Source organism: Symphalangus syndactylus, chromosome 6 (genome assembly GCF_028878055.3).
Source record: "Symphalangus syndactylus isolate Jambi chromosome 6, NHGRI_mSymSyn1-v2.1_pri, whole genome shotgun sequence".
NCBI classification, from domain to species: Eukaryota; Metazoa; Chordata; class Mammalia; order Primates; family Hylobatidae; genus Symphalangus; species Symphalangus syndactylus.
Genome location: NC_072428.2, coordinates 91769503 through 91796051, shown reverse-complemented (window position 1 = coordinate 91796051; position 26549 = coordinate 91769503). Strand labels below are relative to the sequence as shown.

General features: G+C 41.0%; 1 protein-coding gene across 11 annotated transcripts in view; it reads right to left on the bottom strand.

The window, feature by feature from the left end:
* Window positions 1-26549, bottom strand: part of MAGI2 (membrane associated guanylate kinase, WW and PDZ domain containing 2) — a 1470566-nt gene that overhangs the window by 145953 nt on the left and 1298064 nt on the right. For all 11 annotated transcript variants that reach the window (XM_055283428.2, XM_055283421.2, XM_055283424.2 and 8 more), the window contains 3 exons: window positions 23895-23986; window positions 13873-14065; window positions 5962-6210 (listed from right to left, as the gene is read on the bottom strand). In XM_055283428.2, the coding sequence (XP_055139403.1) occupies window positions 5962-6210; window positions 13873-14065; window positions 23895-23986 (534 nt within the window). The remainder of the gene's footprint in view (window positions 1-5961; window positions 6211-13872; window positions 14066-23894; window positions 23987-26549) is intronic.

The following is a 26549-nucleotide window of genomic DNA, read 5'->3' as shown; positions in this document are numbered from 1 at the left end:
TTTTGGTAGGGGAAATCCTAACTCACATCACTCCTATTTCATTTTTATTTCATCCCTTTTAGGAACCATACTCTAAAATGTCATAAAAGACCTGTTAGTGAAGTTTTAAAATCTCTAGGGTAAGTTTTAATCTCCATAGCCTATGGACATCATCAAGTACTTTGAGAAAGTCACCAGGGTGCTTTATCAAAGATAACTAATTCCTTCCCTGAGCATCAGATTGCAGTGGCCTTAGGGAAAGTCAAGAATGACCAAGTCCAAACTTCAACCCATGCTGGAGAAAGCACACATGTGGAAACAAAGATTTTCAGCACCAGTCCTGAGTGAAGGATTGTGAGGAGCCAGCAGCACGCTGACCAGTGATGCACTTGCGGATAGGGACAGAAGATGAAATCAACACCACTAGAAGAACACCAATGAAGAAAGGAAGGATTGAAAAGTTTGCTCCCCTACTGCTGACTGTTTAGATTGATGCTATGACCACTGTCCTGAATATGTTCTAAGCTGCTGCTTGTTATCCTGTATCTAAGTTTAGAAATTCCCTCAATAGCCTGTCAACCTCCACCACCAGTACCCAAGCTGCCATGTGTGTCTACCCCATATATTCTGGCATAACCTTCCTGAAAAATGACAGAAAAGGTGGAGACTTTCAAATTATAGAAAAGGACCACTTCATTACTTGTACCAAAGCCCTTCTTGGGAACCTCTGGTGGGAAAGTAGGTTTGGTGAGGAGGTAGGAAGCACCAATAAGGACAGGTGCTACAGCTCTACAATAAAACCTGGATGTCATGACTCCGATTTTGAGTAGGGGAGGACCAAGGATCAGCCTGTCAACCTCACTGTACATAGCCCCTGGGACATTTTACAGAGCAAGCATCTAATCCACTCAGAGTCATAGGCTACCTGAGTCTTCTCTAACCTGTGTATGCAGACCTCAGTGAGAATGAAAACAGTTAGTCAATGACAGAAAATGCTTCAAACCTCCCAAATATACCAAAGTTATCTGTTTTGGTGAAGTTTCTAGCATTATTTCCAATTTTCTATGTTTATCAATAATATAGCAATGAACATTTTGCATATAAGTCTTTGTTCAAATATTTTTAAGAATTGAAAGTGAAATTGCCTATTACAGTTTATTTTTATTCAAGGCTTTGTTCTGGAAAGCACTTTAGTTTCCCTTGGGCCCAATATTAAGGTCTGAAACAAATACATAATATTTTGCATAATGGGACAAACATGCCCAGGATGCTTCCCTGTTCTCACTGGAAGTCAAGAAGGATATTCTGGCCGGGTACAGTAGCTCATGCCTGTAATCCAAGCACTTTGGGAGGCCAAGGTGGACAGATCACTTGAGCCCAGGAGTTTGAGACTAGCCCAGGCAACATGGCAAAACCTCGTCTCTACTATAAATACAAAAATCAGCTGGACATGGTGGTGCATGTTGGTCTAAGCTACCCAGGAGGCTGAGGTGGAAGGAGGATCACTTGAACCCAGGAGGTGAAGGTTGCAGTGAGCCCAGATCATGCCACTGAACCACTGCACTCCAGCCTGGGCAACAGGGTGAGACCATGGCTCAGAAAACAACAAAAACAACAAAACAAACAAACAAACAAAAAGATATTCCTGCACTACAGATAGAAAGCTTCTAAGCTTCTAAAACCTGTCTACTCCTATGCAATGGTTGGCCTACTCGGTCACTGACCTTGGAAGGAAGCAGCTTGCTCCTTCATTACATTGATTGATATAAAGTTTTTTCCTTATTTCCTGGGGAAATAATATTTTGAAAACAAATCTTTGAGCCTTTGGTAAAGAGCATTACTAAATGCCAGCAAATAAGTAAGAAACCCTAACTCCCAGTTTCCCAATTAGCTGAGCATCCCCTGTCCTTGGAAAAGTTGTTGTCTTGGCTGAAGAAGCTATGGGTGTATCTATCCGTAGGGAGGGAATGTTTACATTTGAGTCCTTCTTCTCTCCTCTCTCCTCTGATAATATTTAATAGCAACATGTTTGCAAGGGAGATTCTAAAAGACATCCCCTTGAGTCTGAATTTTGATGATTTCCATGACTTTTATAGCTTATTGGCTTGTGAACTCTGGAGAGGGAAAACTGCAATTCTAGCCTGAAGCCTCAGCAAAGGCACCTCAGCTGGACTGGCTTGGCCACCAGTACTCCAATTGCCCCCATTGCTGACCTAGGCTGTAATTTGGTGGGTGGTGAGAAAGACTGTGCTCCCAGAAGGGCCACAAGTGGGGAAGGGGACAGGGAGGGGAAGCTTCCCTCAGAGATATGCTCATCTGTGGCCCAGATTTAGCTGCCCTGGGAGAGTGGTGGCTCTGACTAATGGCTAACAGAACCTATAGCCAGAGTAAACTCTGCACTACTCGAAAAGAGTGAGCTGGTGGAATGAAAGATAATTCCTAGAAGGGATGGTGTCTAGATAGCAGCAATGACATATTTAGTGCTTACTCTGAGCCAGTGCTTTTGAGCACTTCCACATATTCGTTGAACTCTAATGGCAACCCCACGATTGAGGTATTAAAATGTTCTTTTCTTCACACCGAGGAAACTGAGGCCCAAAGAGGTCATGTAACTTCCTCAAGGTCCCATGGTTAGTAAATGATAGAGCCATGTTTCAAATCCAGATAGAATGATTGTAGCACCTGGGCTGTTAACCACGCCCTTTTCTTGCTTAAATGTAATGCTGCTCCTATCAAAGGCGAAACAGCACTTAGTCCACCAAGAAAAAGCTTCAGAAGCCACAAAAAATAAAAACAACAACAAAAAAACAAAAAACAAAAACAAAACAAAACAAAAAACAGTGAATGTGTTAATGATCCTTGGGCTTGGGTAAGACATGAAGAGAAAAACAATGCAAACTCTGGGAATCATTGTGATTCTTGAGCACCTGGTAGCATAAACCTCAGTCAGTCTCACAGAGCCCAAAACCTTTGATATTTTGACCAGGGATATGTGGCACAAGGATGGCTTTTTACCATTCATGAGACACTTCGCATTTCTCTTCAAAATTAGAATTCAAAATTATTACAGATGTTAAGTATGAGGTAGCATCAGCTCCAGGAAGCTTTTAGGTGCATGTTGCAAATTACATACTGTAAATGCAACGTGCCATCAGTGAGTAAGCTGCTTTTGCCACAGAGCACAGGGCAACTTGCATTTTAAAACTCCCTAAATTGAAAAGAAATAAACGTGAAAAAAAGCCATGAAGCATCATGAACTCTAGGATATATTTCTATTCCCCAGGGTGAAGTAAAATAATATCATTGTGAAAGTGGTTAGAATTAGGTTTTTGAGGTCAGTCTGATGCCATTTGGTAGGAAGAAAAATTCACATGTTAATTATAAGCATTTGCACCTATTGTTTTCCAAATCTACTTATGCATGGATTTTATTTGCAATAGGCAAGGTGTTTGTAATTTCTTTACATAGTAAGTGCACGTGTACACACACACACACACACACACACGCACACACACACACATTCCCCTATACATTTAGAAATAGGCTGTTATACTTGAAATAAAGCTGAGACTTTAAATACATGCTAAACACTTTCATTGTGGCAATATACTTTTTATTTTTATTCTAGTCCTTTAGGTCTTCTGCCCCAATAAACAATTTGAAAGACTGGAATAGCTGCAAAAGCTCTCTGTGAACACCTTCCTCAAGTGTAAATTATTGGAAGGCTGTTTATATAATTCATGAAAATCCTTAGTTTTGCATCCTTTTAATCTTGATGAATCCATCGTACAGACAGAATTCTGCTTTTAGTCTATGCTTAAAGATTGGATTTATTTCTTCAGCTTATCATGAAGAAAAAGAGAAATGAAATTGTACTTTTAGATGTATGTAATTTGGTTCTGGACATATTCGCTGAGGTTTAATGCTTCTGTAGTTTTCACTCCTGAATTTATCAAGGCTTAAGCTAAACAGGGCAATTTTCTCCATGAGGTTCTGGTGGTTTTCTTTCTTTCTTTCTTTCTTTTTTTTGATAACATTAACTTTATCATATAAAGTTCTTATTCATTCTCAATAACTTTATTTCTTGAGTATTGTTTAATACTCACCCCTCCCCTATCCCACATGTGCTAGAAACTCCCACAGTTTATAAGAATTTTAGGATTACAACATACGTGCATTTATTTACTTTCTCTTAGTGTTCCTTTATTTTCGTGTTTCCATACCCAACATTTTGGGCCAAATAACTTCAACAAGAAAAATGCACAAATTTTCCTATCCTCTCTTCTGTTCTACTGCTTACAGGTTGCTGAATGAGCTCGGAAGAGTGTGGTAGAATAGGAAAAACAACCAAGGAAGCCTGAGAATCTGAAAACGTGGCCAGTTGGAAGACAAATATGGGCTATGACTGTCACCTGCTGTATAGACTCATAGAACCTTAGAGTTGGAGGAGCTTCAGAAGTTGCATTCATCTACTTCTCCTCCCTCTACTGCTACCTAGGGGAGGGTGAAACCGCCTTTGCCAAATTGTAACTAGGAAACTATGACAGTGAAAGAAATCAGACCTAACCGACTCCATCTTGCTTCTAATCTTTAAGTTGTCCTTGTTCATTCCTGGGCATAGGCCGAGCTAACTTTGAGAAGGAATTCAGTTCATCGTTTGACTTAAACAAAATTGATAACAGCCCTTTCCCTGAAAGACCCCCTTCTTGCCTGGGGACCAACCTGCCTTTGTAGGACTAACAAATTAGCTGCAAGATTAGAAATTACAGTTTAGGGGTCATGCAGCCTCTGGCTCCTAGTGTCTGAACCTCCCCAAATTGCTCCTGCGGATAACATCACTATTGTAAAACCTAAGATCAGTGCTTGAGATATTGTGCAGACCCTGCACTCAGTGTATCAGCTGACACCACCCAGATCAGTAATCTGCTTTAACCAGGTCTGCCATCCCACCGAGGAACAGAAGACAGCAAGAAAACCACACTTCGACGCGCTATGATTCCATCTCCAACCCAACCACATCAGCAATCCCCATTTCCCAAGCCCCTACCCACCAAATTATCTTTAAAAACTCTGATCCCTGAATGCTCGGGGAGACTGATTTGAGTAATAATAAAACTCTGTCTCCCCGCACAGCCGGCTCTGCGTAAATTACTCTTTCTCCATTGCAATTCCTGTCTTGATAAATTGGCTCGGTTAGGCAGCGGGCAAGGTGAAGCCATTGGGCAGTTACAAAGGCACCAGTGTCTCTGAACCCACGGGGAAGTTTAAATGGCTCGTGCTTCCACCCTTTCTTTCTCCCCCACCCCCAACCCTCTGGTTTCAATTTCCACAAGCATTTAGACTCATCTTTTACAAATATAAGTCAGATTTCAGTCCACTGCTTAAAACCCTCCAATGGTTCTCATGGACTTAGACTACAGTTGAGACTTCCTACCAACAGCACATGAAGCCAGCACTGTCTGCCTCCTGCCACTCTCCCTTGCTCCCCGTACTACAGCTGCACTGGGCTTCTCTATATTTCTTGGATGCCAAGCTCCTTTCCACCTTAAGCCTTCTGCCTGGACTGATTTTTTTCTGCAGATCCTTTGTGTGTCTGGTTCCATTCTGTTGAACAGTTCTCAATCAAGTTACTTACAGAACATTCCCTGACCAACCCATAAAAAGAAGCACCCCTCCTTTCATGGCAACATTACCACATCACTCTGTTTTCCTTTCTTCCTAATTTACCAATGAATGAAGAGCTTTTATAGGGGTGGGGGAGTTGAGGGCATTACTTGTGTTCTTGCCTTCTTCTTGAGCCAGAGGTCAGCAACATTCTGCTAGACAGTGGTATGGATGCTTTATTTGTGCCCACAGCCTGTGGCTTTCAGGCTATACAGTATGTCCGCAACAGTCTTCTGATATACTTGTCCAGTATCTGTATCACTGGAACAAATCAAAACAAGACCCCTTATTCAAATGCAGGCAAATGTGGGCACTTACTTATAGTGGATCCAGACTCAGGCCTGTTCAGGGAGCTGATGATGACAAAGCCGAAGCCCTCGTTCTCTTTGCGGTGAATGACCACATCACTGGTCTGCAGGCTGTGGGAGGCGAAGCCTTCAGGGGGAGAGGCGTTGCTACTGGGGGCAGCGTGGTTGCTGTTGGTGTAGGTTGCGTAGTCACTGCGTGGAGAGCTGTGGTGGGTGGATACAGAGCCTGGACTTCTCCCGTTCTCTGGGCAGGGCTCCCCTGCAAAATATACCACACACAGGTAATCAATTACTTGACAAGGGTCTCAATGAATGCTTCCTATGTACTAGGCACTGTTGTAGACGGTGGTATTGTTACAAGACTGGTTGAATTGCTTCTCTTTCTCCCAGATTTGCAGAGCATTTGAAAAGCTACAGACCTAGGCGTGGAGCTCCCGAGGTCTTGCTCAGTTCTAGTTTTCATAGCAAACACAGGTGAAACCCCTCATCAGCCTCCTCTGTGCTGTTACTGATTTATGTCTTCCTCTCATGAGGACTACAAACCCCTGGGACAATGCCTAGTTTTAGATGTTGAGGTTCTTCTTTGCATAAGAATAATTTACTGAAGATGGTCATAAAACAAGTAGAATCTTAAATGATATGGTGCACAAGAATCACTTAAATAAATTGTAAAAATAAGTACATCTTCACGGGCCACCCACAGAATGTTTTTTCAGTAGGTCTGGGCACAAGAATCTGCATCAAGTTTCAAGGCTACACTTTGAGAAATGCTGCTGTAGATGTATTATAAGGAAGGCTAACAGCGCAGGGGCCATCCATGTAAAGTTAACTATCATGCATTTTTCTAAAGAGCTATATTCTATTTTATAATATTCTGCTAGCCTAGAAGTATTGATTTACTTCATGTATGTGGAAAATATTCTTCTTAAAAGTAGTTTGCACAGCTTTTTGTATATCAGCCATATCACAATGAAGTGGCTTAAAAGAATAAACAAATAAGTTGAGATTTTCATTAAAAAAATAGCTTGCTCACTCTAGGATCAAATCTAATTTCAGGCTCTGAAATTATGAAGTTTGAACCTCTAAGGAGCTGTTGAAGGTCTTTTCCATTTTTACAGTCCATCTTAATATAAAATACACCCTATTATCAACCAGATAAACCAAACTAATACTTTCATGAGAAAAAGCCAGCATATTTCCATGGAGAAATGATAGAAAGTTGGCAGCCAAAAGAAACTAGTTTTTGAAATGAAAGTTTATCGGTCATCCAGAAAGAATTTTGTCATTTTAATTTAATACCTAGGTATTGGCACTCTGATGAAAAGAACCGAAGCAGGCACCTAGAATAATGTAATTAGAAATAGGGCTGCTTTCATTCCCATCTTAAAATTTGATTAGTGTACTCAAAAGATGTTTATGTAACAGAGGAATAATAAGATGGAAAATAATCACCACTAATTATTCCATTTTGGGTCCCTAGGTATATATAGTATCCTATGTAGAACTCTGGAAGGTGTCGCATATGGCAAGTTAAAAATAATTATCAAAAGTTCCAATAAAGGCTCTTAACCTTACAAGCTGCAATTCCATTTTGAAATGAAAAAGTCAGGGAGAAAAAACAAAGACTGCAAGAGATGTTTTGTTACACTGATACCTAAAAAAAAAAAAAGAAGCAGCTGCATTTGTTTATATACTTAGATTTTAAAAATGGCCTAACCAAAATGTACTAATTTCTTGTTTGTAATTACAGAATGAATGAGACCCAGGCTGTTGCTGGTTATTATTTGGTAAATTTGATTTTTCTTTAAGATCTAATTAATCACGTTTAAACAAAAGAAAAAATGGGTGCTTTTTGTAAGAAATGTACCTAGGTCATAAGAGAACAGAATGTCAATGTCAAAGCCTTTCTTTCTGTTCAAATGGTATTTAAAGCTTCGCTTGTAAAATGTACCCTCCCTGCTGGAACACATCATCCAAAGACAAGTTGTTATTGTCTTGGTGCATCACATGTCCTTTATCAGTCCTTGTACAAGTTGGAAATAAAGTGATTAAGGATAGTCAGGAAGAAGAAAAACAAACAATTATTATGCTGCTACAATAAATTGAAAATCTCCTCGAGTTATTGGACCAAATCAGTAACTAAATGTCATAGGCAGTGACAAGAGAGATCTCATTTTCTGGCTGTCATATTTTAGGAGGTTGAGAGCTGTGGTTGTCAGTAAGTCGGCAAGAAAGAAGAAGCGCGGTGGCTCACGCCTGTAATCCCAGCACTTTGGGAGGCCGAGGTGGGCGGATCATGAGGTCAGGAGATCAAGACCATGGTGAAACCCCGTCTCTACTAAAAATAAAAAATAATAATAATAAAAAAATATTAGCTGGGCACGGTGGCAGGCGCCTGTAGTCCCAGCTACTCAGGAGGCTGAGGCAGGAGAATGGTGTGAACCCGGGAGGTGGAGCTTGCAGTGAGCCGAGATTGTGCCACTGCACTCCAGTCTGGGCGACAGAGCGAGACTCCGTCTCAAAAAAAAAAAAAACAAACAAAAAAACAAAGAAACAAAAAAAGAAAGAATTATCTGTCTTTGCAGTAAAAGGCTGGGAGTGGCAATGTTACAGGTTCTGGAGAGAGAGAAAATCATCAACTAAGTCAATGTGAGGATTCCCTGGGTAAGTGAAAGAGTCATATACATTAATAGGATACTTTTGTATTGCCTTTGGACTTCTCTTTCATCTTCCTGAACAAAGTTTTTTATCTTTAGCCAAATGAGCATATTTAAAATCAGAAAGTTAAGAAGACTTCGAAGGTCTTCCTGGGCTTGTTCTGGGCCCTTGACACTTGAAAACTGGTCACATGATTGTCTTTCAGGGATTGACCCCACATCATTTTTCTACTCATCTGGCTCTGGACCCAAGTGAGACTGTCTTCTTTCCAACAGTCTTTCCTACTGTAGGGCATTAACAGCCTTGTTTTATAATAATATAGTAAAACATCCTAAAGTGACTAAATATCATGTATTATATAATTTTTTTAAAGAAAATTCACTAATTTCTAGGATCCCTGACTCATTCATCTAGCTCATACACAAGTGGCTGCATAGAATTCAGTCACTTAGTATCAAGTCAAATAATTAGTTTTGGTTTGTTTTTTTTGTTTGTTTTGACACAGAGTCTCACTCTGTCGCCCAGGCTGGAGTGCAGTGGCGTGATCTCGGCTCACTGCAAGCTCTGCCTCCCGGGTTCATGCCATTCTCCTGCCTCAGCCTCCCGAGTAGCTGAGACTACAGGTGACCGCCACCACGGCTGGCTAATTTGTTTTGTATTTTTAGTAGAGACAGGGTTTCACTGTATTGGCCAGGATGGTCTCGATCTCCTGACCTTGTGATCTGCCTGCCTTGGCCTCCCAAAGTGCTGGGATTACAGGTGTGAGCCACTGTGCCCCGCCTAAATAATTAGTTTTTAGGGTAAGCTGTTTCGTCTCCACCAGTCACAGTGGAATTCATCACTGTGCTAAGAGAGGGTCTCCCATTGGGAATGTGGGAGTCATTGACAATGCCTGCCAGGTGAGATGGTGTAGACCAGGACATTTAACTATTGGCCAAGGGCTGTTCCTGGTCTGCACAGTGCTGGCCTGTACTTCATTCAATAATTGTTAAAACTAATTGCCCTTTGGGAGGCCGAGGCGGGCAGATCATGAGGTCAGGAGATCGAGACCATCCTGGCTAACATGGTGAAACCCCGTCTCTACTAAAAATACAAAAAAATTATCTGGGCGTGGTGGTGGGCACCTGTAGTCCCAGCTACTTGGGAGGCTGAGGCAGGAGAATGGCGGGAACCCAGGAGGCGGAGCTTGCAGTGAGCTGGGATCGCGCCACTGCACTCCAGCCTGGGCAGCAGAGCAAGACTCCATCTCAAAAAAAAAAAAAAAAAAATTGCCAATGTTTGTAAATAGGGAGATTTTACAGAAATACCGATTTCTAGTTTCTCTTGACATATTTGGCACCAGTCAGCTGGAGCTCGGTGATGGCTGCTCCTTCAACTGCGTATGGGGTTTGCAGGTCACCACAGTCCTGCCCACTCCCCAGGACCTCTTGCAAATGCCTCATTTACTCATTTATTCACACAGTGAAGAATTCTCAGGACTGAGGGAACTTGTTCAACTGGACCCTTGGTTTCTCTTCTAGACCATAAGCTACATACCAGGACTCTAGAATTCTGTAACCATATAGACCTTGCCTGCTTCCAGGGTGTGCCTGGGTCTCTTCTCAGGACTGTCTCTGCAAGGATGACAGCATTGCAGACAGGCATATTTTGCCTTGAAGCATGGCTGAGGCAATGGGATATATGTATGGACAGAGCTTGGTCATGTGGGCTGTGATGTCCACATGCATGTGTACCAGGTCCCTCATGGTCCTCATGGGGCAGGAGCAGCCTACAGGCGGTGGCCCTGAAAATGTTAGGGGCTGGCCTGCCTACAGGCATTTGTGCAGACATTCCCAGTTTATACTCATCAAGGCAGACAGCTTATTTAAATGGGTGACATGGTTGCAGACAAACAACAAGGGAATGCATTTAGAATTGGCAAAAAGTGTAGTCACCAGGATCAGGGAATGTACTGGCACCTTCAATACTGGCTAAACTTTTCACCCATCTGCCAAGACAACCTCCCCTTTCTTGGCATTAGGCCAAGAATTAGACTTTCCCTTAGGTGTTAGAGAAAAGATGCTGATAGCTTTAAGACCGACTCTAACATGTTTTTATGAAGTCATAAAATGTTCTTTCACATCAATTCTAGATTTACACTTTAGGAAATTCCTCAGAGACATGGTGTGCATCCAAAATAATGTGCCATTAGGTTGAATGTCTCAAAGCTGATCTGCTAAACATATAAATATTTATGCTTTTCAGTATAATAATTAAAGCCTCTCTTCTAATATCCTTGGGAAAAAAAACAACCAAATACTGGAGCTGGAGGCATGGATAAGGCATCTTCTCTCAAAACCAATGCAAGGTGAAAGTGTGTGCTATGACTATTTGGTAAATAAAACTGGAGGCAATTTATTATCCATAGTTGCCTGCTGAAACAATAAAATAAAAATAAATGAATAAAAGAAAAATTGGAAGCACTACTTGATAGCTTCTTCCTTTACTCAACAACTTCTGACTTTTGATAATCTAGTTTATCTTCTGATTGAAAATTTTGGCTTTCTAGGCCAGGCATGGTTCACTGAGGCAGAAGGATCACTTGAGCCTGGGAGGTTGAGGCTGCAGTGAGCCGTGATTGTACCACTGCACTCCAGCCTGGGTGACAGAGTGAGACCTTTACTCAAAAAAATTTTTTTTTTTTTTGCCTTTCTATCCTTAGTATGTACATTTAAAAATAACTTAATATTTGGGGCAAGTTTTTGTGTTATCTTAGTTTTTGCTCAGTGTAACTAACCTTTCTGTATCTCTCATAATGAATGTGTTCTCTTTCTTGAGCATCAGTTAAGAAGCCAGTGCCCTCTGTCTTCTGAGGTGGGGCGGGCATTTGTATAAGCTGAGGCAAGGAGAAGGCAGAAGTGTGTCATCCCTATGACCTTGCTTCTTCCTAGCCCTTTTCCCACAGCACTGCTCCTCTGTGCAAGGAGGCAGTGATGCTGCTCCTCTTCCTGCTCCTATCGCTTCCCTAGCTAATTGCTCACTTCCCCTCAGCTTGGAACCATCCACTCCTAAGCCAGGCTTGCACCTCCCACTGCCTTTGCTTAGGAAAGCATAATAATAACAAAACGACAATGACAACAACAGTCCTTGAAAAGGCATCTCCATTGTCATATGCATTTGTAGTTGTCCCTTCTCACTTTGAAGAAATGGCAGCTATGAAGAAAGGTCACCTTTCCATGCCTGTTTTTTAAATCTTTTCCATCCTATTTCAAGGCATTACTTTGCTATCAAAGTATCCTTTGCTGAACTTAATATTTTCAATGCTGATGAAGCTTTCAAGGAAGAGTGGGCTAAATAAACTTGGAAACTCCCCTGGTGTGAACGAGCAATCTGCAGCATAACATTTTCAAAAATTAAATGCACTTGAAATGCACTCAAAAGCCTAACTGAGTAAAGTTGGTAAGAGCTGCAGCAAAGAGCATCTTTACGGAAGTCACATGATCCACAAATTGCAGGAATACATTTTTGCAGCATTTGGTACACACTTCAACAGCTCGGGTTGATTAAAAGAAAATTTAATTTGCAATTATCAGCTGGTGACAAGGGGAGCATGAAATTATGTTGGTGCATTGGTTTTGCACTTTGTGGTATATTTCCTTGTAAATCAGGTATCTTTTTAATTTATCTTTAGGTTATAGAACATACAGCACAGCAAACTTTTTACTAAAAATTACTCTGCAGGGAGAGAGACAGTTAAATGTTAACGAAGCAAGCACTGTCTTCCTCCTGGCATCTAGCCCAAGGATAAGGCATAATTTAAGATGCTTTACTTCTTTGGGTCAAGTGACATGCCATGAATTTCTGAAGACAAGTGGCACCTCTTAGCAAAACCTCTATAAGATACAAGATATATAGCAGTCTCTACTGGTGAGGGCTAACAATTCTTTTGACTTGCCCTTTTAAATGACCGCCCTTGCTCATGGTCTAGTTTCTAGGGGGACTTAGAAAGAAAAGGATTTTTCGTCACACGAATAAGCCTTATCCTCTCTACTAGTCATTCACAGCATGTCATTAGCCTGTGGTCCTCTTCTAGAATGCAACTGGTATAACAGCACATATGGGAAGACTCCCTGTATTAGGGAGTGACATTTGCTAAGTTCTGGCCTAACATCTTCTAATTCTCTAGGGGAGAGGATTGTGGTTGAATGGGGTAGGGGACAAAGTAACATAAAGAAATAAGCACTGGCCCTAGAGAGAAGAGTCCCTCTCTGCATTGTCACAGACTCACTGTGGAGTGCTGGGCAAGCTATCAAACCTCTGAGCCTCAGTTTCCTCATGAGGCTGTAACAAGAGGCAGCTCACATAGCTAAGGTCCTTCCTACTTCTAGTATTGATGATTCTGTATGAGGGCTACCAAGGGGTCAAGCAGAGAAGACAGAGGGCCGCTGGGGCAGAAGGTGACAGCCGAGCATTATTGGAGCTGCTGCCCCTGTGATTCACAGAACAAAGGCTGGGTGGTTTTGAGGGGAGATAATACAATCCCAATGTTATTGAAGGCTCAGATTCTAAAAAAACTGTGATGCTTGTAACTGACATATTCCTTAAAAATATAAATAATTTTTTGTAGGGTTGATATGGTAAAGAGAGATAAGTGGAATCATATTATAAATACAAGGGCTGACTTTGAAAAGTATGTCTTTGGTGGATTCCTTTATGAAGCTGAGAAAATGGTTGTAAAGGGAATAATTATTTCCAATTTATCTGTTACATAAATTTGGAACCATATGAACTGTGTTTTCTTGGAGCAAGGTACAGCTGTATTTTTTCTATATCAGGAGCAATAGCTTTATTGTTACCTTTTATCAAGCTGTACAATGAAAGCTAATTTTCCATCCTGGTTGCCTCATGATGGCATCAAAATGCTGTGGCTCTTGGTTTGCAAACACATTTTCAAATGGCATATTTTCCGTTACTATCATGTTCTTCTTAGAACTAGCAACTACCAGAAAGCAGAGAGCGTACATACCTTAAATTAGCCCCAGGCTATTCTAGAAATTTTTAATGAATACACTTAAAATACAGGCCTCAAAGACTGGATTTTTGTCCAGTGGGGTGAAAATCAGCACTTTCAAAATCATCATTACTTTTGGAATATCTAGGTTGTTTCCTTCCTCATATAATGTAGAAATGGATTTAAAATTTTGTTTCACGGGGCCTTACTGTGTCTCATAAAAGCATCTTACCACCTAACCATCGATTGCTGCAGCAGGCTCCAGGTACATACCTCCACATAGCACCTTTCTTCTCACAGTGAGGTTGACCTGCCCATTGCGGGCTGCGTGGTGCATGAGGTCGATGACATAGCGGTGGGTTTTGCCGGCTACTGGAATCCCATCAACATACACAAGCTCATCTCCTGGGTGAAGGCGGCCATCTCTGTCGGCTGAGCCCATGGCAATGACGGCTCCAATCAGAATCTAGAGAAGCAGTGAGAAGGAAAGGACATTCACATTTCAAACCTTCTTTTTCCTTTTTTTTTTTTTTGAGATGGAGTCTCGCTCTGTCACCCAGGCTGGAGTAGTGGCCCAGTCTCGGCTCACTGCAAGCTCTGCCTCCCGGGTTCACGCCATCTTTTTCCTTTTGATATACAGTTATATAACTTGTGGAAGATTTGATTCTCATGTTCCATCCCTTGCCCTCAAATATGAGCATGAACTTGTAAAGTAAAAAATGAGATGTTAGAAAGATGCCCTTTCAACTCTTTCAAGTTGTTCAGTGCTAGAGATAAATATTTTGAACATGCTGCTGACTGCCATGAAGTTTTGGGGACACCTGCTTTCTGGCTCATCATAAATGATGAATACCCTTAAGGAAAATTCTAATCCCAAATAATCTGATGCTACTAGGCTGAAACAAGGTGAGGATTGAATTCTGGCTCCGTTTCACATTTGTGTGGTCTTGGGTAAAGCTTCTTAAACTCTGTGCGCCTCAGTTTCTTCACTTGCAAAATAAGAAAAATAATAATCAGACCTATTTCATGGAGTTATTGGGAGAATTGGATGAAATAACTCATGTGAAGCATTTAACTTTTTTCATGGCACTTAACGAGGGATCAAAAAGAGTCAAGGGGAAACTAGCTGTTGTACATTGTTAAATTCTGACAAAGATTGAAAGTTTTCTTTTTCTTTGCTTTGAAAAGCTGGAGGATAAGGAGAAAATAAAACAAAACAAAGCAAACTCATAGTTGGCTTTTTCTGGCCAGTTGACTTACTCAAAAAAATCTTAAACCTTCTCCAGATTTTTGCCCTATTCTTTTGAATACCTCCTCAGAGCACTGTCCTGTATGCAAAGGACATTCCCAGTTCTGCCTGTTCCCTGAAGTGCTTCTGCTATTTAGGTGGCTACTGTGCCAGGAAGTGAGAAGGTACCCATCTGGGAAATGTGGTTATTTTTATAATTCCCTGAACCAGGGACTGTGATGAACAGCAACACATAAGGTTTCCCATATCCCATTAGAGGCGCTCAGTTTAGTGTCCATTAGCAGGGCTTTTTTCTTTCTCAGAGGAAAGAAAATAGTATTAAATATTTTAATTTTGCTGTTTAACCTATAAACAATTTTTCAAACTCATGACCAATAGGTCCCCCTTTTCTTTTGCCAGTGGCTTAGCCACACAGCAGCTGATGGCAGTGGTTACCATTAGCCTGATGATACTACAGAGGCTACGTTTTATTCTAAATCCCTTGCTTCCAGATTGATTTCCTTCAGGCATAATAATTTCTTTCAAATCCCCTATCTGTGAATTCCAGCTAATTTGCAGAGTTGCACCATCATGACCTTCGGGCTTGCATGTCTTCAGGCTTGGCAGCAGAACCATCCCTTTGCACTTAGTCTCACTGCTCAGTGTGGCCTGTTAACATGATAGCCAGATCTGAACGCCCAGGACTTCTCAGATATGTGCAAAGTTATAGTCTGAAGGGCGTCACAGACTTAGTCCATGGAATAGCTCTCTTTCTACATAGGAATGAAAATTTCCCACACTACTTCTGCTTTCCCCTTATTCCTGGGGAGTGAGGTAGGGTGAGAAATAGATTTGCTTCTGTGTGGAATATTAAGTGTTCTGACAAATGATTCATGATTGCTGTCACAGGACAGGCCTGACATCTCCTGCCTTAGACTGGCTGCACAGTGCAGTTCTTTCCCTGCAACTCACTGTAACCATTCACTGCAGTCCAGAAGTTGGGTATGCTCTGACATTCTCCACTTTCCCTTCTTGTCATGCCAACCTGAATTTATGAGTTTCTTTATAAAGATGTTCCAATCTATTCTTCAAAAGGCTTAACCCACTATGGAGTACTTCAAAGATTTGGTAAGTGCTTTGTGCAAAAGCCAGTTAAAATAAATGTTTCTCTACTGTCCCATGAAAAGGTACATTTAGTTAGTTTGGCCTAAAGAAAATGCTTCAACCTTTAGCTTTCCTATACACTTTAGTGAGAGCGTTTACAGCTAGTAATAGAGAAAAAAAAATGGCTTGTGAACTTCTTGGCTGGTGAATAATCAATTTTAAGGTATAGCTCTGATTCTAACTGATGAAAGTAAAACACAAAATAGTGGTTACAACTGAGAGAGCCACAGCTGCTACTGGGCCCTATACAAAAATAGTAAAGAGGAAATTTCATATCAGAAAATTCCTCTCTTGTTGTAGGAGAACAGCAATATATACAGCAACATTTACAGATACTCTTAACATTACAGTGTGTGCCAGCAGTTTAATATCATTTATTGAAAAAAAGAGCCCAGTAAAAGATCTGCTTTTCTACCATATTGCTGTGATATGAAGCACTCCCCTCATTAATTCATTTATTCGACAAATATTCATTGAGCCCAGGATACTTTTAGGTGCTAGAAATTCATCAGTGAACAATAAACAAAAATCACTACCCTATAGAGCTTCCATTCTAGTGGTCAGACAATCATAAATATAATAAATGTGTAAATTATATAGGATGCCAGAGAGGATGTACTATGGAAAAAACACAGTGGTGGAGATTGGTGTCAGTCATGTGGTCAAGGCAGTGCTACCGTTGGTTACAGTAGGCCTCTTATATATTTATTTCTAAATAGGCAGTATATTCAATTACCCCTTCAATTGAATATCTAATAAATAGCATATTCACTATAACACAAGTATAAATTATATAGTATTACATAATTATTATATGTATATATTATTATATAGTTACATTATATAATGTATCCTTAGCTGTGTTTCAAAAAAAGGTTGCCATACTGTTAAATAAAGTTGAATTGAGCCGAGCATGGTGCGCTGTGTGGGTGCTAGTGGTGCTTGCCCATTAGCAGTATTGTACAGTTACATTTGCTCCATCCATCAGGAGCTGCAGCCTTTGCTGGGCAGAGGCTGACCACTTGCACCATCACTGCTTCCAGCTCTCCTGCCACTGTGCTCTTTAGCCTTTGGCATTTGGCACCTTTGTGCATTATATTTCACTGCTGACACAGAGATAGCTCGACATATCTCTCTATTCCAAGAAAAAAAACAACTTTTTTTCATTTACTTCCAATATGATTTGTATACTTGACACATTCTATTATTTCCCCTTTGCCACCGTAGGGACTGGATAATCTATGATTCTATCTTGCACTGTAACTCATATTGGTTTCCCAATGCATACATTCTCATGTTCGCTTAAGCTGTTGCGAACATGCCTCAGGATATCTGACCCTTTAAGTCAGTAGTTCTCAAACTTTTGGATGCATAGGAATCACTGGGTAAGCTTATTAAAACAGTTCTGGACCCACCCCATGAGAGTCTGATGCTGCAGGCCTGGGAGGGGCCTGAGATTCTGCAGGTTTAACAAGCTCCCAGGAGTTGAATGCTGCTGGTCCACAGATCAATCACCCTTTGATAGCAAGGCTCTGATTCTTCTCACTTTCCAACAGCCACAGGATCTGTGGTCTCATTCATCATGTCCCAAGTTGGCTGAGCACAAGACCTGAGCTCCCTGACCCATCACAGTAGCCGCTTTCTAGTTCTGCTAAGACACCTATTCCCCTTATCACTGGTGCTAGGATCAGGATCCCTTACTTACCAGGTCACACCCTTTTAGTCTTGCTGACCCCTGGCCCACTAGCCAGTGAGCCTTCCAGCCAACTCTAGCCTTGCCCCATTCATTACCTCCCTCTAGCCCAGGGGGACTCTTCAGCCTCAGCTGACCCTTCAGTTCCACTATGCAGTTTTCTCTTCTCTGCCCTCTTGGAGGAGGCTTTTTTTTTTTTTTTTTTTCCCGATCCCCATTGCTTTGGCCCTGAAGGAAGAGCTTTGTGGCAAAACAGAGCAAGAAAGAACTTCTCCATGAACAACTGATCTGTGGCCCTATTTTTTCAATTGCCTTCTCTAAAACCCCAAAGAAACAAAAGAATTCTGCTTTATCTCTCGCTGTGAGGGCACAGAACAAAACAGAACATTTGATGTGAAATAACAGCAATTCACATTCAAGTGGCTGCGATCCCAGTAAGTCAGGGGAAAAACTCACACTAAAAAGAAAAAAAAAAAAAACAACAAGTAAGACACAAACAAACCCAAAACCACCTTTCCAGGCCTTTTGATCGCTTTAATTCTTTCCTGCACTGCCCAATGTTAGCCTAAGCCCAGTAGTATCTGCTCTGTAGTATCTGTAGCCTGGGACAACTTGCCACTGTGGCAAGCAGACTTCAGGCTCTTTCCTTCTGAAACTCCTCCAACCAGTGCGCACCAGACTCCTGTGCCAAAGACTAGGTCTGTCATTGTCTGTCTTTGAATGGCTTTTCTCCAATGCAGTGTTTTCCAGATCTCTCCCTCTTGATGCCTTTCCATCTCCTCAGCTCACAGCTGGAAATCCCATTTTTGTTCCTTTCTGGCAACTTTTCACTTCTTTCTGTTTCTATTGTTATTTAACTGTGAAAAGTATTTCCTTTTGCAGGAAAAATGCCCATATGCTTTGTCTGAGCAGGAGTCCTGCTGTTCATTATTTGCTGAAAGCCGTGCTGTTGTGTTTAATGTGCACCCTGGGATGTCAATACCATTTCGTATATATGAAGGCAGAAACCCATTTGATGTACTTATGAGACCTCCTTTAGTTGGGACCAAATCACCTTACACGCCTCTCCCTTTGTAGCTCACCAGCAACTAAATGAGGCTAGCATATTTTGTTTGTTATCTCTGGACTTAGAATGTGGAAAAGCTGGAAGGAAAGGCTTATGGGAGATCTTTACAGTTTCACTGTCCCGGACAGGGTCATTCTGAGATTCAATATCCTGGTTTTCAGGACTAATTTTTTGGCTTTGTTTGTTTTGGAGAGACTTAGGCTGCTACTTTATGGCTTAAATGTCAAAATTGTAACTTGCAGCATGAGTATGTCTTAAATCATTCAAATGAAGGAATAAACCAGAATAAATCTAAGTAAACACAATAGGATAACCAGCAATCCATGTAATCTGAGGAGGCTTATCATAAATACTTGATGCCTGCCCACTGGAGGGGAGAAAGGATTCAGGAACGCAAAGCCAATAGTCAGAAGTGATAGGAACCTGGGAACTTGTGTACAAAGCAGGCAGAAAGATGTCCTGAGGCTGGGTGGTGATCATGGCTGCATTCACACATCTGAGCTTCATTTTGAACAGTACATCTTCCATTCTGGTAACAATTCTATTGCTTCTGTGCCAGGCAAAGTCCAGCAAGGCCACTCTCTTCTTGAGCCAGCCAAGACTATTCCCTCCCTGTGACCTGGTCATACAATCCCTTCTGCTTTTGCAGGAGGAGGGGAGCAGTTGAAGATAATATCTACAGAATAGGGTACTGGCTTCCCCCCAAAGCAGAAAAAGCATGAGCCAAGGGGTCCAATAAATTCAGAATTTCATTTTGTAAAGACTCTGTTAAAGTAAGTATCATAGAAAGAATGAGAAACTTTGTCGCTTTGCCTTCTATTTATTTTATAGTTTAATGTTATTTGTATTTATTAATGGGAGAAAGGACCTGATAATCTTTTCAGTGCTTAGGTTAGATTTTGTAAATATCTGGCCCTGGTTGAAGGCTCCATTGGCATAAAATATTCATCTTTCCAATGTCTTTTAATTCCGTCCTCTGGGATGGACACTGGGATGGGAATCTCAAAGACGGTAGCTTTAAAGAGTAACACAGGCATACATGAGTTTTGGGAACTGCAGCCAGGCTCAGTCTAAAATGGACCATTGCTTAGTTCCAGCCAGTGGTTGTCATGGAGAAAGGCAAGCTCAATGTTGCTAAATTTAATTTTCAAGAGAAGATGAAAATCCATTTTTCAAAAGGTGAAGTTAATTGGTGCTCAACAATTGTAAAATACTGGGGGAACTAAACAAAACATGCTGTAGGGCCGCCAGGACGCTCTCTCTGTTTCTGGGACTAGGCCACTTTAATTCTACAGAGCCTGTAGAATTTAGAGGCCTCAGAAAATATAAACTCCAGATCCTTACTTGTTCTGAGAAGCTCAGGTGACAGTTTTGACTTGGTGGAAAAAATACTCTCTTCTATTCCATTTAATAAATATTTACTGTACCAGGCTAGGCTTGGAAGACATAAACACCATTAAATTACAGTCCTTGACTTCGAGGAGCTCAGAGATTAGTAAAAGGGGGAAAAAAGAGCATGTGAGTCCGTGTATTCCAGAACAAACAGAGAGCTCATCTTTCTGGTGGAAACCCCTTAGGTTGGTAAGTTTGAAGTATTATGTTAGTATAAGTGCAATGGATTCTAGATGGGTTTACCCTTAAATGCCCTGTAATTGTTTCAGCTGGTGCTCAGTGTCTCACAGAATGATACAAAAATTGCCTTAAAGTTGTATTTTATTTTGAGCATGGTTTCATTTTGTTTCATTCATTTGGTATCTTTTAAGCACATGGCTTTGCATAAATAATTTGATCTCAGCCCAAAGTGAAGTCTGGCCATTCTCCCTGGTTCCTGAAAGGTAACCTCGAAACCCTTGGAATTAGGGGTGTCTTTGTCATTCATGGTGAGCCCCTTTGACCATACCTGATGGTTTATGCTAAGGAGATGACTCAGGATGGGGCCAGCCACACCAATAATCTTAGGGTAGGGGCTGACCATACCCGAAAGACCAGCAATGTAATTAGAGGGTTGTGTCTTTGAGCCACATGATATCAGCCTGGCCTCTGGGGAAGAAAGGGGGCTCAAGATTGAGGTCATCCTTGTGGGCAATGGTTCAATCAATCATGCCCATGTAACAAAACACTGGGATAAAAACCCTGAACACCAAAGCCTGGGTGAGCATCCCTGGCTGGCAATCCTCTCTGCATGAATGCTGGAGGATAACAAGTCCCTAAGGGTGATGGAAGTGTCACATTTGGAACCCTTCCAGACTTTATCCTGTGCACCTCTTCTTTTGGCTGGTTCTAATTTTTATCCTTTCACTACAATCAAACCATAATCATAAGTACAGCACTTTCTTGAGTTCTGAGTTGTTCTAGTGAATTATTGGATCTGAGGAAAGCTGTGAGCACAGGACAGTTCTCTGGTTGGCCTTGGACTCACCCAATTTTTTCCCCTTTTTCTGTTGTAGTTCTCAAGAATAACTATAGAAAGTGCTAGGAACACAACATCTTGAGATAAAGAGGGGCTAGCTGGAACAGCCTGCATTCTGTTCCAGTCCCCCCTAGAAACAGGATGTCCTTCAGTGCTTGAGTCCAGTGTGACATACTTCTCCAGGGTAGAAAACCCACAGTAGGCTGCTTTTCTGGGCCCCTCAGCTGAGGTGCAAGTGTGAGTGGTGAGCCTTGGGGAACTTGCTCTTCATGAATCCTTGGCTTCTACTGTCACTTGCTGCCTCCCTGTAAGTGATAAATCCACTTCATGTAGCCTGGTGTGTGGGTGGGTGTTCTGTCTCAATAGACGCAGATAAGTTGGCAACCAGTGCACGGCGAACCTTCTACATGGTGGGGCCCCCAGATTCAGAGCTAGTGTTTAAAGTTGGGGTGGTCTGTGGAGACTGTTCCCTTAGACTCTGACATTTGGCAAACTTTTTTCAGCTGATGCCAGGAGTCTTGGGTAGAGGTGGCAGTCTGAAGACTGTGACCTTAACCTCGAGTTTGGCTCACTCTGGATAATGACACATTTTTCAATTATGGAGCACTCATGTTGGAAAAAAAGGGTAAGACAAAGTCCTTGCTTAGGAGAAATTTAAAATCCTGCTCATTAAACAAAACAGGCGACACATGAACAATCCTGAAGGAAGCCAAGCTGTATAAATATCCTGTGGAGGTCAGGAGGTTCTGTAGCATAAATCAGTGCGTTAAATGCTTACAGATATGAGGGGACTTGAGAATGTTTTCAGTTCTCTCTATTATAAAACAAGGTGAGTTATAGAGGGCAGGGAGGCTGGAGGGCTGATCTAGGATCCCTGGTAATCTCAGAATCGGAGATGGGGGAGAGTAAACAAAGCTGTGAATGGGAGCGAAACACAGCCAAGAGTTCCTTTCCCTTGTGACATGAGATTCTTAATTTAGTCTCTGAATAAATTTAAATCTGAAGTTACTTGAGCCCTGTATTTTACCTCAGCATTTTCCCTCCTCTCAAAGCACTAAGAAAAATCTGGCCAATCCTCCTTGGCAAAAGCACCTTCACGTCTTCTTTGGCAGCTGGGAAGTTAGTGACGTTCTGGTTGACTGTTGCCAAATTTCATCCCCAGGAATTCGGAAATAAGTCTTTTTTCCTGGAGAGCCCTCATCCTTGGAGTATAAGCTCAGCCTCCTGGGGTTTTCTGTAGAAAAGGACCTCATCAATCATCTAGTTCAACTCCTCCCGCAGGGCGAGGAAGCGCCTTGGGGTTCCTGCTAGGTTCCCATTGCTTGCTTGAATACCTCTTGTGGGAAGGAGCCCACTCTTCACCCAGGCAATCTACTTTACTCTGAGACAATTTTAACTGTTTCAGATTCCTTTCATTTATTAGATTAACTTTTTTCTCCTGAAGATTTCTGCCCAGGTTTTATTTTTATTTTAAATTTTATTTTCTGGGGCCGGGCATGGTGGCACATGCCTGTAGTCCCAGCTACGCAGGAGGCTGAGGCGGGAGGATTGATTGAATTCAGGAAGTTGAGACTGCAGTGAGCTGTAATCGCACTACTGCACTCCAGCCTGGGTGACAGGGCAAGACTTTGTTTCAAGAAAACCACATATATATAATATTTATAGTACATATAGTATATTTAAAAACCATATATATATATATGGTATATTTCCTGGGAGAATCTAGTAACAAGAGAAACAAAATTGATAATGATAAACATTTATTCAGCACTTAATATGATCCAGACATAATGCCAAGACCTTTATATATATATGTATAAAATCTCCTTTAATTCTCAAAGCTACTCTACAATGGAGCACTACTGTTATCCCCATCTTGCAGATGAGAAAGCTGAGGCTTAAAATTTAACTCCCTTGCGTGAGCTAGGATGGAGTTCAGGTGCCAGAGCCAGATGGGATGTAGATAGCTGACTGCACTGCTCAGGCCCTGCACTTATTCAAAACTTTCGTGGACCTAACTTAGTCACATTGGGTACCATTTAAGACACATCTTTTACAATGAGTGTCTTATAGCTTATATTTTAACATATGCTCATAAATCTAGCCTTGCTGTGTTTTCTGTGTATTAGTGACTACTAGTATTTTATGTTTCACTCCGAATACACACACACACACACACACACACACACACAAAGTGTTCTACAAAGCCCTTCTAAATTTCCCAATATATATTTTGCCAACTGAAGTTGACTTTATGAACACCTTCTGGTAATCCCTTAATTCAAATCTGGCTGAGATTCTGCAGTGCTGAGCTTGATTTTATTTCTGTTTATCCCTGTGTTTTATCTCCTTTGCTGTTTTGGTTAAAAACATACATAATTCTGCTGTTCCCAGTTGGGTGTTACCTCTACTCATAAACTGTTACCCAAAGATACCAGGGGTTCAGTGCAATTAGATAACAAAAATACTCAAGAGGAATTCAATCGATTCTAAAAAAGAGCAATGTCCCTACTGAATGTGATTTCTAATGAGATATTTGTCATGGAGATAACTGCATGTCGTGAGATCTTTTTAAAGAAAATAGCAAGGAAAAAAAAAAAAAAACCCAAAGCTTAAACTTCTTTATGAGAGTCCTAAAACATTTCCTTTTAGATATCACACTAAACACTATTTTCCCTGGTGTTTACTCATACAATACAGCCCCAAGCATGGAGATAAAGAAGATTCAACTCACAGGCTGTCCAGGCTCATCTCCCCCGAGGATTCTGAAGCCAAATCCAGACTCCATCCTCCGAAGGTGAACATCCAATTCCTTATAATCTGGACCTGGCATAAAGGAGATCCCATTGAGTAATGAATCCTGCCTCTTTCCCAGCCCCTGAGGAACTGAACATACCAATGATAAATTAATTTTGTGGATGTGATTAATGAGAGTGCTGTTAGGGTCAATGGAAACCATAGAGGATACAAAAAATATGGCAGCAAAAAAGTAGGTATTCCAAATTTAAGCAGTCTCTGGAATAATAGTGAGCAGCCAAGGGCACTACTGGGGTATTACCAGAAGCAGAAAGAGTACATGAATTTTCTGAGTAAAAAAATTGATGCCTTTATAATTCTTGATTTTCCTGAGAGCATTCGGATTGCCTTCAAGAAGCTTGACTGTCACTTTAAGGATGTTTACTCTGATTAGAACAATTATTACGCAAGTAAGAGAGAACAGATGGCAAAACCCTGGAACTGTCCAGTAAAGCACTGCCTGGTAATTTATTAGTATCTGTTTATGACATGATGCATCCAGTTTAGGAGTGTGTGTGTGTGTGTGTGTGTGTGTGTGTGTGTGTGTCTGTGTGTGTGTGTAGGGTATAAACATATGCCCAATAGAAGTTGTCTCTTTTAAAATTGCAAAAATTAGAAGATACAGAATTTAAACTTTCTTGTATTGAGGTTCAAGAAGCATTTATTTTCTGATAAACTCCTTTAGGGTTTTTATAACTTACAGGTAGAAATTCATCTGGGTCTAAGGTGGACTTTTATCCCCGAAACATTTTAGAATGTGCAAGCCATAGACTGACTTTTGACTTCATGAGAGTACTCAAAATAAATAGAAGGTACTTTTCTGAAGCCAGCTGAAAGAATAGAGTTGTATTTCAAAATAAGCTGAAAAACTCTCCTGAATGTCATTTTTTCAGCCTTAGAAGAAACTAAAACTATTAAATATAAAAAGATTTTGACTTTTTAAGTAGAATCTGGTTTATGCTTAGCCCGTCCCCTTGCCCCTTGGCACCTTCCTCAGGGGGAAATACTTCAGTTGTGACCAAGCTGCACATACTTTCATGCCCACTGCTGGGGTGCCAGCAGATGATCAGCAATTTAAAGAACTATTTATTATGCTGTCTCTTGCTTAAGAAATGTTTAGTGATTTCTGGACCTGAATGGTTTAAAGGAGGTATTAGAACTGATAGAAGCAGGTATTAAGTAAAATTCTCCTTGCTTAAACAGGATAGTTGTAGAAATTAAGATGACATTTCAGAGAATTCTCATGGGACAAAAATCCATGTCTGAGCCACATGATTATACAGTAGCACTCGTTGTAGAGAGAGGCTCATTGAATGCTGGCCAGGCAACTATTTTCCAGGCTCTGCAGTAGGTGGGACTGCTGGAGTGATCCAGTGTACAAAGCACAATTATACAGGCTTGCCTTGGTGCCCAACAACCTGGGCTATTCCCAGGGATATATGAAAGGCATCATTCACTTCTGAGATGTGGGCAAATGCCAATTATTTGTCTGGTGCTCTTTTAAATAAAGATGAATCAGGCACTTAAGTACATATGTTTGTATGCATTGTACAAGATTCAATGAGCATTCATACCCTTTTATGACCAAATGCACACATGACCAAGACCTTTTCCATTCAATGAATAATATGAAACTCTGCAAGAAGAATAACCAGTTAGACCTCCACATCCTTTAGAAATTGTATAATCAGTCATATTTTAAAGATGGGAGAACTTAAAAAATTCCATTCCTATTAAATAGAGGTGGTGGCAGAGGAAAGATGAAAATTTTGCCTTACACTCTATGAGACACAATTGGCTTTTGAACTCAGTTTCTTCTGAAGTCTATATATCATATATGAAATCACATATTGGGGTGTGTGTTAAGGCTTTGGGAGTCTGGAGGCAGATGGAGTAGAGCTCTACAAAATCATAGCAGGTAGCTGTACTCCTCCCAAGGGAAGGAGAAAGACAAGGGGAGATCGGAGATGACAGATATTGCTCAATCACTGTTCAAACTTCTACAAGTTGAGGATAATACAACTGCTCATGGCAATCTCTTCTGTAAGTCACTTTAAGCTTGAAGGAACTCTAGACCACATACACATTAAAAATACAAATAGAAGGTGCTGTATTTGTGACACTTAAAATGATAGAGCCAGCATATGTTTAACTGGAACTTTTCATCTCCTGTATTCTTCTCACTTTTGCATCATCACTGAATATGGTAAGTGGGAAATTTTTCTTCCAGTGACTTCAGCACCCATCCATATTGCACAAGGAGCCTTATAAGACCTTTATTGTGTGATCCATCTTATTTGCTACGTAAAACTTCTCCCCTAAAGAAATGCTGAAATTATGACGATCTCAGGAATGGAACTTTGAGAGGTGTCAAGGCACAAGAAGTTTGTCTTTTGTCAGAGAATCTGTGATTCCTGGAGGAATTAAGGGGCTTTTCTTTAATGAATAACTTATGACTTCTTTTTAGGAGAAACATCTAGATTTCAGCAAGTAAATTTTATTGAACTCTGAAGAACAGAGACACGAACAAGGCATTTATTCTCCTCTTCCTGCTCTTTATGCACATTTTGGTGACAATTCCAATCCTGTTGCT